This window comes from Babylonia areolata, chromosome 30 (assembly GCF_041734735.1).
Source record: "Babylonia areolata isolate BAREFJ2019XMU chromosome 30, ASM4173473v1, whole genome shotgun sequence".
Taxonomy (NCBI): Eukaryota; Metazoa; Mollusca; class Gastropoda; order Neogastropoda; family Buccinidae; genus Babylonia; species Babylonia areolata.
In genome coordinates, this window is record NC_134905.1 from 5,301,070 (window position 1) to 5,313,569 (window position 12,500).

The window sequence follows — 12,500 nt, forward strand, 5'->3', positions numbered from 1 at the left end:
ATGTTATGTGTGTATGTGTGTATTATGTATGCAGTGTCTGTGTAATGTATTTATGTATTATGTACTTGTGTGAGTGTGTGTGTCTGTGTGGGATGTGTGTGCCAGTGTGTGTGTGTGTGTGTGTGTGTGTGATACGTTTCTGCTACCTCAGTATTCACTGATTTTTTGCATTAAAGTGATTTGATAGTGTGTGTGTGTGTGTGTGCGCGCGTTCGTGCGCGTGTGTGCCAGTGAGAAAGAAAGAGAGAGAGAGAGAGAGAATGTGCAGTATCCATGTGCGTGTTTATTATGTGTGTAATTATCATAAATGCGTACACTCTCCCTGTATCTCAGTGTTTCTCTCTCTCTCTCTCTCTCTCTCTCTCTCTCTCTCTCTGTGTGTGTGTGTGTGTGTGTGATTGAAAGCCAGCACGTACGCAGTGTGATTTCTTTTCTCTTCTTTTATTTCTTTCTTCCATTCTCCTTTCCACGTGTTCTTTTCCCTCTTTTTTAAGTTTCTTCCCGTGTTGTTCCTAATCCTTTCTATGTTGATAGTACATCTTATCGCGAGGTTCCCTCGTGCCTTTTATCGCGAGGCGGGTTTCTGGGCGCGGGTCACAGAAGTGGGTGTACCATGTGATTTGGGTCAGGAAAACAACCTTGAGATGACGCGCGCAGTAAAAAAATTATGCGGAGCAAGGAAAACTGCGTTGGCCTCGGGTGAAAAATAAAAATAAACGGTGTCGTTGGCGCTCAGTGTTTTCCGCCTTTTTTTTTGTTCGTTATGAACAAGCACGACTGAGAATCTGTTAATTAGTTTGAAGGGCGAAACAGGGGGTGGAAGAAGAGGGTGGGTGGGTGGGTGGGGGGGGAGGGGGCGGGGGAAGAGGGAGGTGTTGGGAGATGAGTCAAGTTAACTCACTCAGTACGGGCCAGTCCTCTCTTCTCTACACAGACCCCTCGGATGTCCAGTGGTTGTCTGAATGACCCAACCTTTAGCTTCCGTCGTCAGAACTGTGGTATTCTTTGTCAACATTCACCTTTTCAGTACAAGAGCCTTCCGCTTGCAATATTTTGATGATGGTAATTGGGGTGAAACGCTGTTAACGTCGTCTCTTTCGCCGTTCGTATGGAGAGAGTTAAGCTTCGTTCAGCAGACTGTGTATAGGCCACACACACAGAGTATTGTCACGCAGACACACGTACGCACGTACATAATAACCAAATGGAAATCTCAGCAAGAAATACTGTTTCACTCAACTCTCGTTTTGCCGAAAACCAAATCGGCCTTGCCCGCAGCAACCTTCCACATCACATGAAACATCACTGAGTGCAGACTCACATGAAGACAGATTTCACACAGTGGAGTGGCCATGGTTGGAAGAGACTGACGCTCTTTGCAGCGTTTAATGTGCTTATTGTTAAGAATGTTCCTTACTCCACTGAATTCCATAATTTATACTTAAGAGCATTCTGAGCTCCAAGCACAGAGTTAAGAATGTTCTTTGGTTGGTTATGTATGTGGCGTACGTGTGTCTGAGTGACAGTACTCGTGTGTGTGTGTGTGTGTGTGTGTGTGTGTGTGACTTGAATTCAGTCTGTACCCATGTGTTGTCGAGCGCGCAAAGACCTGCGCGGTGACGCACACCCTCTGAGCCGGACATCAGTTCTCTAGTTTCCTTTATCCGTCTGCGCCACTCACACATCATGTACACGCGCACGCACGCCCTTATCTGTGCACGCACACACACACACACACACACACGCGCGCGCGCGCGCGCGCACGGCGCGCGCACGCACGCACACAGGTGCTGTGTTCCACTGCGCACCATATTAGCGACGATGGCTTTGTGCAATGGTCATGCACCAAAAAGCGGTTTTTCGGTGCATGTCGGTTTGAAGATGTTTGTGTCTGCTCAGCATCGAACTGCAAAGGAACTACCGTAACGATTATTGTTTTTATATGTATTTTTCGGAGTTTGAAAAAAAACTGTAGTCACCCCCGAAAACGGAGTATGCCGGGCTGCCTACACGGCGGGGTTTAAAACGGTCATACACGTAAAAGCCCACTCTTGTACGTACGAGTGAACGTGGGAGTTGCAGCCCACGAACGAAGAAGAAACTGTTGTCGTGATTATCATGTTTGCTGGGCCAGAGATTGAAACTGAGAGAAACCTACACAAGGCCATAGGTCTGACCGATTTTTCGAAAAATGAATGTCAGGTGACTGCGACTGGCTGCCACATCGTTGATTTTCGAAAATCGCCCCCAGTTAATGACAGTTATTAAAAAATAAAATAAAATAAAATAAAATTCATCTGCTTGCCTGTGTTCCTCTCTCTCTCTCTTCTCTTTCTCACCCAGTTAAAAACAATCTGCCAGCTTGTGTTTCATTTTCTGCCCCCTCTCTCTCTCTCAAAACACATCTCTCCCTCCCCCCCCCTCTCCCCCTCTCTCTCCCTCCCCCCTCTCTCTCTCTCTCACATAGATCAGTGAGGTTCCACTCAGTACCCCCTGCCCCTCCCTCCCACCCCCCCCCCCCCCACCCCCCATTTATCTCTCTGCCTGTGTCTGTCGATCATTCCAGCTGTCCCCGCCCTCCACCCCCACCCCCACCCCCATCTCTCTTCCCCACCCCTCTTGCCCCCTGCCCCCCCCCCCCGCCCCCCCCCCCGCCCCCACCCCCCCCCCACCCCTCTCTCTCTTTCTTTCCTACCCTCCCATCTCCTCCAGGAGAAAGGGCGTGTGGTGCAGCCCGGGGAGGTTATTTGGAGCAGGAGAAATCGACTGAACTTGCGATGAGGAATTGATCCTGCTAATCTTCCAAGATTTTTCAAGTTCTTTTCTTCTTTTTTTTTTTTTTTTTTTTCCTTTCTTCCTTTTCTTTTTCTGAATTTATTTTTCTTCCTTATAAGACCAGTCTTTCGCGCGCCCGTGTGTGTGTGTGTGTGTGTGTGTGTGTGTGTGTGTAAATGTGCGCGCATGTGTGCTAGTATCAAAAGTGCGTGTGTGCGCGCGTTCGCGCATGCTCCTTTGTGAGTGTGTTTGTGCTTGAGTGTACGCACACGTACGTTCGTGCTCGCTTGCACGTAATCGGTCTTCCGTGCATGATCATGTTTGTTCGCGCGCGCGCGCGTGTGTGTGTGTGTATGTGTGGAGGGGGAGGGAGGGGGGGGGGGGGTGACAGTAATTTCGATTCAAAATTTCTCTCATGAATTTCTCTGGTCTAAAAGATTTAGATCATAATTTTGGAAAAGTTGAATAGATAAAACAGTATGTGTGTTTGTGTGTGTGTGTGTGTGTGTGTGTGTGTGTGTGTGTGTGTGTGTGTGCGTGCGTGCGTGCGTGCGCGTGTGCGTGTGTGTGCAGGGCTGGACGTGTGTTTCGTGGGAGTGCCGCTGGACTGTGGCACCTCCAACCGCTCCGGAACCCGGCTGGGGCCGAGGCAGATCCGTCAGGAGTCCTGCCTTTTGCGGGCCTCCAACTACCTGCTGGGTGAGAGACACGGTGATCGTTAATGGCAGTGACAATGACAGTGATTGATAATGGCAGTGACAGTGACTGTGACCGTGATGACGACAGTGACTGTGACAATGACAGTGACTACGACTGTAACAGTGACGGTGAATTTGGCAGTGACAGCGATTGTGACAGTGGTAGTGACAATGACTGTGATTATGACAATGACAGTAATCATGGCAGTGACAATGACTGATTGATAATGACGGTGACATTGACAATGACAGCGACAATTCCCATGACAATGACTGTGACAGTGATTGATAATGGCAGTGACAATGACAGTGATTGATAATTGCAGTGACAGTGAGTGACAATGGCAGTGGCAATGACAGTGACAGTGATTGACAGTGGCAGTGACAATGACATTGATTGACAATGGCAGTGACAGTGATTGACAATGGCAGTGACAATGACAGTGATCACTGGCCGCGGCAGATCCGCCAGGAATCCTGCCTTGTGCGGGCCTCCAGCTGTCTGCTGGGTGAGAGAGACTGTGACTGTGACAATGACAGTGATTGACAGTGGCAGTGACAGTGATTGACAATGGCAGTGACAGTGACAGTGATCACTGGCCGCGGCAGATCCGCCAGGAATCCTGCCTTGTGCGGGCCTCCAGCCGTCTGCTGGGTGAGAGAGACTGTGACTGTGACAATGACAGTGATTGACAACGGCAGTGACAGTGATTGACAATGGCAGTGACAGTGACAGTGATCATTGGCCGCGGCAGATCCGCCAGGAATCCTGCCTTGTGCGGGCCTCCAGCCGTCTGCTGGGTGAGAGAGACTGTGACTGTGACAATGACAGTGATTGACAACGGCAGTGACAGTGATTGACAATGGCAGTGATTGACAATGGCAGTGACAGTGATTGACAATGGCAGTGATTGACAATGGCAGTGACAGTGATTGACAATGGCAGTGAGAATGGCACTGATTGATATTGGCAGTGACAGTGACAATGGCAGTGATGACGACAAAGACAATTTTCATGACAACGACAATGACAGTGATTGATAATGGCAGTGACACTGGAGAAAAAAAAATGACAGTGACAAGAAAGATGTGGGGGTGGGGGAGGGGTGGGGGGCGGGTTGTCCTGATAGGCCATATGCGAGCGTCTGAACAGTATAATCAATAGCGTCAAGTATCAACTGTAAACTGATTGACTGATTAGCTCAAGTGGTCGCCTCCTTCCAGGCGCCACTTCTTTCGAAGACGTGCAGAGAGGGAGACGTGGGGGAACAAGACCGATTGATCGATTTATTCATCAATCGATTGATCAGTTAATTGATTGATCAGTCAGTGATTTGAACTAGTTGCCGATTGATTGAGTGATTGTGCTGATTGAAAATACGTTATTGTCATCATCATCATCATCATCAGTTCACGTCGCCCCATCGCCGCATTCCAGGCGCCACCCCCTTTTCGAAGACGTGCCAGTTTTGCAGACGTGGGGAAACATTACCGATTAATGAGTCAGTTCATCAATCAGTCGATGGATCAGTCAGTTGAATGAGTCACTGACTGAGTGATTGACTGATTAAACTCACGTCATCGTCATCATCATCATCAGCAGCAGCATTATCATCATCAGCAGCATCATCAGCAGCAGCATCATCATCATCATCAGCATCAGCATCAGCAGCATCAGCATCAGCATCAACTCACGTTGCCCTGTCACCTTCCAGGGGCCACCACTTTCGTGGACACTTGTGTATTTGTATTTCTTTTTATCACAACAGATTTCTCTGTGTGAAATTCGGGCTGCTCTCCCCAGGGAGAGCGCGTCGCCATACTACAGCGCCACCCTTTTTTTTTAAAATTTTTTTTTTTTTTCCTGTGTGCAGTTTTATTTGTTTTTCCTATTGAATTGGATTTTTCTACAGAATTTTGCCAGGAACAACCCTTTTGTTGCCGTGGGTTCTTTTACGTGCGCTAAGTGCATGCTTCCACACGGGACCTCGGTTGATCGTCTCATCCGAATGACTGTCATCCGTGTGACTTTTCAATTCAGTTGTTTTCAGTTTCATATTCCCAAGGAGGCGTCACTGCGTTCGGACAAATCCACATACGCCACACCACATCTGCTAGGCAAGATGTCTGGCCAGCAGGGTAACCCAACGCGCCTTGAGTGCATGCATGTGTATTTGTGTACCTATCAGACTGGATATCTTCTACATAATTTTGCCATGGGTTCTTTAACAGTGCACCAAGTGCGTGCTACACACGGGACATCGGTTTATCGTCTCACCCGAATAACCAGATGCTCAAGTTTGATTTTTCCCAGTCAAACTTGGGAGAAAAGGGCGAGAGCGGGGATTCGAACCCAGACCCTCACGGACTGTCTGTATTGGCAGATGGGAGTCTTAACCATTCTGCCACCTTCCCGCTTTTTGCTTTGTGTGACCGACGTGCGATGGATGGTTAACTGGTGTATTGAGGGAGTGACTTATTAACTCACTCAGTACGGCCAGTCCTCTCTTCTTCTCTACACAGACCCCTCGGATGTCCAGTGGGTGTCTGAATGACCCAACCTTTAGCTTCCGTCGTCAGAATTGTGGTATTCTTTGTCAACATTCACCTTTTCAGTGTAAGAGCCTTCCGCTTGCAATATTTTGATGATGGTAATTGGGGTGAAACGCTGTTAACGCCGTCTCTTTCGCCGTTCGTATGGAGAGAGTTAACTCGCGTAATTACTTACTGTTGTTATCAAGCTGGCGTCGCCGTCCTCCAGGCGCCACTCCTTTCGAGGAAGCCAACTGGACTGGAATGGCCAGAACAGCCCAGAACAGAGTGCGATGGCGAGGGGTCATCGATGGCCTATGCTCCACCAGGAGCGATGGGCATAATGAATGAATGAATGAATGCAGGTGACTGACTTGGTGTCTGCGTTGTATGAAAAGTCAGTCGTGTTAAACTATGACCATCAGAACAGCAGAGGAGGCAACTGCTGTCCCAACTATCTAGGCTAAAATTTAATTTAAAAAAAAAAAAAGGGTGGCGCTGTAGTGTAGCGACGCGCTCTCCCTGGGGAGAGCAGCCCGTATTTCACACAGAGAAATCTGTTGTGATAAAAAAACAAAAAAAAACAAATACAAATACAAATTATAGTGGAGAGTGTCTTGCCCAAGTTACATCCCCACTCTCTCGCCTAAGAGGGTTTTAGGACAGTCGGTGTTGGGATGGTTCCCAAAGGCCAACTAGACCCCCAAAGCTGCAGCACTAAGAGCCAGTGCCTCCTAGTTTGAGAGTCATAGTTCTTCACAAAAAGCTGTAAATGACTTCCCATTGAAATGGAGAAACCATTGATAACACAACTCTCACTTTGCTGTTGGCCCAACCGTAAACTTATGTGACTTCATATACTTCATGTACTGACTGATTAAATTAACTGCACTGTCGCCGCCGCTTTCCAGGCGCCACCCCTTTCGAGGACGTGCAGGTGGCGGACGTGGGTGACGTGACGATGAACATCTACGACCTGCCCCAGGCCGTCACCCAGATCACTGCCGCCTTCAGCCGTCTGATCGCCACGGGCTGCATCCCACTCACCCTGGGAGGGGACCACACCATCACCTTCCCCATCCTGGAGGCCATCAAGGTGAGTGAGGGGGGTGGGGTGGGGTGGGCATGGGAGGGGGAGCGGAGGTTGTGGGAGGGTGGACGGGTAGAGGGGTAGTGGTGGGGGTTGGGGAGGGGACCACACCATCACCTTCCCCCCCATCCTGCGAGGCCATCAAGGTGAGTGAAGGTGGTTGGGTGGGCATGGGAGGAGGAGTGGGGGGAGGGGGGTGGACGGGTAGAGGGGTAGTGGTGGGGGTGGGGAGGGACCACACCATTACCTTCCCCCTCATCCTGCAGGCCATTAAGGTGAGGGGGTGGGTGGGTGAGTGGGGGAGAAGGGGGGGGGAAGGGAGTGCAGGGGGGTGTACGCATGCACAAACGCACGCATGCAGACACACACACACACATGCGCGCGCGAGCTCAGTCGTGCGTACATGTACAAACTCGGACACAAACATTGTACAGGTAGACTGACGCGTACACGTGCGCATGCAAACATACACACATACGCACGTAGACGCACACACTGACACGCATACTTGTGTGCGTGCACACATACGGGCACACCCCCTCTCACACACGCGCGCGCGCAGACATGCACAAGCACAGACACACACACACACACACACACACACACACACACACAGAAGGGCTGTGGGGGAACCACACCATCAACTTCTCCAGACTGCAGGCCGTTAACCCTTTCACCGCCAGTCAGTTTAGAGTACAAAATTCCCCTGTGGTGCAAACACAGAAAAGACAGTGGCTAAGAACAGCTGGGGATTCCCCCCCTGCGATGTATAGAAACTATGGCCTATCCTACCACCGAACATTAGGAGCAGTAGGTTCATGGATAACAACAGACCAGTGAATGGTCACCTCTACCATGCCTATGCATACATGCGAGCTTGGCGGCGAATGGGTTAAAGTGTGCAAGAGAGTGAGGGGTGGGGTGGATGTCGTAGTGGAACTGTGGGGGAATTGGGAGGGGGCGGGTGAGGTGTTTGCCACATAATTAATTTTTATTTTATTTTATATTCCACATGAAATCGGTGGACAAGATTTCGTGAATCAAAAAACTTGTTCGAAGTGACTGATTCCTTGTCATGGCCATTATTTTGTCACCGTGACGCATTGTCATTCATTGCGGTTTGTAACTGTCATTGTCACTCGTCATTGTCATTCGTTGCCGTTTGTCACTGTCATCTGTTGCCACTTGTCATTCATTGTCATTTGTCATCCCTTGTCGTTGTCAAACGTCGTCACGTCATTCGTTGCCACTAATTTTGTCATTGTCATTCATTGTCCTTGATCATTGCCATTCATTGTCATTCGTTGCCATTTGTCATTGTCATGCGTTATCATTATCGTTTATTGTCATGCATTTTTATCCATTTTCATTGTAATTCATTGTCGCTCACACACACACACAGACACACACACACACGAGCGCGCGCGCGCTCGCGCGCCCGCGCGTACACACACACAAACACACACACACATACACACACACGAACACACACGTACACACACGCACACACATACACACACAGAACATAGAACACAGTGTGACACATACATGCATGCGTGAACACAAACTGCTCCCCTCATTAACTCACACGGAGATGCACACGCACGCACGCACGCACGCATGCACGTATACATGCGTACTCATATATACATACGCACACACAGACACACGCATACGCAGAGAAACGCATACATAGACAGACAGACACACATACAGAGAGACACACAAACAGTCGCACGCATAGACCCCACACACATTCGCACGCACACACACACGTTTTGTTTTTTCTCTCTCTCTCTCACACACACAGACACACACACACACACACACACACACACACACACACACACACACACACACACACACACACACACACACACACACACACACACACTGCTGACTGAAATAGCCTCCTATCCTCTTTGTCAGGTTTCTCACAAACTGCGTGTCATTGACAGACTGCGAGAGAGAGGGGAAAAAAAAGGGCTTCCTAGCTTGTGTATCATTAACAGAATGTAAATAGAAGGCTTCGTGGACAACACGTGCTATGTTAATAGCCTGGAAATAACGAGGTCCATAGGTTTTTTTCCTTTTTATTTTATTTTATTTTTTTAAGGAACTAACAAGCTACGAAAAAAGCTCTCACATCTTGTATGGTGTATTTTTTTTTCTTATGTTTTATTTTCGTGATTAGGCGAATACAGAATACTTTCCGTGATTACAGAATGCAGAACACTTTTCGTGATTACAGAATACACAGTACTTTTTTGTGATTACAGAATACTTTTCGTGATTACAGAATACAGAATACTTTTCGTGATTACAGAATACTTTTCGTGAATACAGAATACGTTTCGTGATTACAGAATACAGAATACTTTTCGTGATTACAGAATACTTTTCGTGATTACGCGAATACAGAATGCTTTTCGTGATTACAGAATACACAATAATTTTCGTGATTACAGAATACTTTTCGTGATTACAGAATATTCAGTACTTTTCGGGATTACAGAATACTTTTTGTGATTACAGAATACACAATACTTTTTGTGATTACAGAATACTTTTCGTGATTACAGAATATACAGTACTTATCGTGATTATAGAATATTTTTCGTGATTACGCGAATACAGAATGCTTTTCGTGATTACATAATACACAATAATTTTCGTGATTACAGAATACAGAATACTTTTCGTGATTACAGAATATACAGTACTTTTCATGATTACAGAATACTTTTCGTGATTACGCGAATACAGAATGCTTTTCGTGATTACAGAATACACAATAGTTTTCGTGATAACAGAATAGAGAATACTTTTCGTGATTACAGAATATACAGTACTTTTCGTGATTACAGAATACGTTTCGTGATTACAGAATACACAATACTTTTCGTGATTACAGAATACTTTTCGTGATTACAGAATACACAATACTTTTAGTGATTACAGAACACTTTACGTGATTACAGAATACTTTTCGTGATTACAGAATACTTTTCGTGATTACAGATTTGCAGAATACTTTTCGTGATCACAAAATACTTTTCGTGATTACAGAATACACAATAGTTTTCGTGATTACAGAATAGAGAATACTTTTCGTAATTTCAGAATATACAGTAATTTTCGTGATTACAGAATACGTTTCGTGATTACAGAATACACAATACTTTTCGTGATTACAGAATACTTTTCGTGATTAAAGAATACACAATACTTTTCGTGATTACAGAAAACAAGAATACTTTTCGTGATCACAAAATACTTTTCGTGATTACAGAATACAGAATACTTTTCGTGATTACAGAATACTTTTCGTGATATTTTCGTGAAATATTTGTCATTGTCTCCCTCCCTCCACGCCCACCCTCCCGTAGGACAGCTCAGTGTACACTGCGGAAGTGACCGCACTGGTTCTGGCGGTAAAAATGGTTCTCTCTTCGAAACAAAAGAGATTCATGATCTTTTCCGACTCCTTGTCAGCCCTGGAGGCGATCGCCTGCAGGAATCTGACTCATCCCAAACTGCTGGAATTCTACGAATTTTTTGCTCTCGTAACGAAGAAAGGATACGAGGTTGTGTTGGCCTGGGTTCCTGGACATGTTGGCATTCGTGGCAACGAAAGGGCAGACCAGCTGGCCAAGAACGCTGTATAGAAAGAATTATCGAGATCTTTCGTACCATACACAGACATGAAGCAGAAGGTGAACACTTATGTTAACTCTCTCCATACGAACGGCGAAAGAGACGACGTTAACAGCATTTCACCCCACTTACCATCATCAATATATTGCAAGCGGAAGGCTCTTATACTGAAGAGGTGAATGTTGACAAAGAATACCACAATTCTGACGACGGAAGCTAACGGTTGGGTCATTCAGACACCCACTGGACATCCGAGGGGTCTGTGTAGAGGAGAAGAGAGGACTGGCCGTACTGAGTGAGTTAAGGGTCTTTGGCAAGAGGAGTGGAACACCCAGACGGACAACAAGCTAGCTGTTCCAGATACGTCCAGACCTAAAAGAGACCCTCCCATCGGGGGTGAAGAACAGAAAGGAGGAGTCTGTGCTTTGCAGACTGCGTGCGGGGCACACTTTTTTTTATTTATTTATTTATTTATTTTTTTTTTTTACTCATTCTTACTTCTAGAAGGGGAAGAGGCCCCTTGATGTATTCCCTGTGATGAGCCTCTCACCGTGAAACACGTGCTCCTTGACTGTTGGGATCTGCATGACGTTAGACACAGACATTACACGGCGGTTTCTTTGAAGACCTTGTTTCGTGATGTCCCTCCGTGGGCGCTGATGGACTTCTTGAAAGAAGTGAACATTTTTTAATCAGATTTGAAGGTTTTAAACTATGGAAGGTTGTTGTTTTTAAAAAAAAACTTTGAGTGGAAAGCTTTAAGTGGTGACTTGTTTTTATTGTTTGTTTTTTTACCATTGTAGTAGATATTAACGTGGCGATAGCCTTGAGATGGCCTTAGTGGTCGGCGAGGCTCTTCTTCTTCTTCTGCGTTCGTGGGCTGCAACTCCCACGTTCACTCGTATGCACACGAGTGGGCTTTTACATGTATGACCGTTTTTACCCCGCCATGTAGGCAGCCATACTCCGTTCTCGGGGGTGTGCATGCTGGGTATGTTCTTGTTTCCATAACCCACCGAACGCTGACATGGATTACAGGATCTTTAACGTGCGTATTTGATCTTCTGCTTGCATATACACACGAAGGGGGTTCAGGCACTAAGCAGGTCTGCACATATGTTGACCTGGGAGATGGTAAAAATCTCCACCCTTTACCCACCAGGCGCCATCACCCGGACCCTCAGATTGACAGTCCAACGCTTTAACCACTCGGCTATTGCGCCCGTCAAGGCGAGGCTCTAAGCACCATCATTTCATTTCATTTCATTTCATTTCATTTCCGCAGGACAAGTACGGCCCTGTAGGCCTGGTGCACGTGGACGCCCACTCGGACACTGGCGACAACATGCTCGGCGCCCCGATAGCTCACGGGACGCCCTTCCGCCGGGCGGTGGACTCCGGCTGCCTGGACTGCCAGAGGGTGGTGCAGATCGGGCTGAGGGGCAGCCTGCACACCTTGGACAACTACCAGTGGGGGATCGACCAGGTGAGGAAGGAAGGAAGGAAGGAAGGAAGGAAGAAGAGGGGGGGGTGGGAGAGAGGGAGGGAGGGAGGGAAGGATAGAGAGAGAGGGGGAGAGGGAGAGAAAGAGAGAGTGCGGGGTGGGAAGAGAGTGGTGCAGATCGGGCCGAGAGACAGCCTGTATTTTCTGGACAGCTACCATTAGGGGATCGACCAGGTGAGGAAGGGAGGAAGAAGAAGGGAGAGAGAGAGAGGGGGGGGGGGAGGAGAGAGAGTGGGAGAGGGAG

The 12,500-nt window shown here is 47.4% G+C and overlaps 1 protein-coding gene across 1 annotated transcript in view; it reads left to right on the top strand.

Moving 5' to 3' along the window:
- The window catches only part of LOC143275579 (agmatinase, mitochondrial-like), a 27,074-nt gene that overhangs the window by 937 nt on the left and 13,637 nt on the right, over positions 1 to 12,500 (top strand). The window contains exons 2-4 of the mRNA XM_076579782.1: positions 3,349 to 3,474; positions 6,917 to 7,101; positions 12,038 to 12,238. Coding sequence (XP_076435897.1) covers positions 3,349 to 3,474; positions 6,917 to 7,101; positions 12,038 to 12,238 — 512 coding nt within the window. The remainder of the gene's footprint in view (positions 1 to 3,348; positions 3,475 to 6,916; positions 7,102 to 12,037; positions 12,239 to 12,500) is intronic.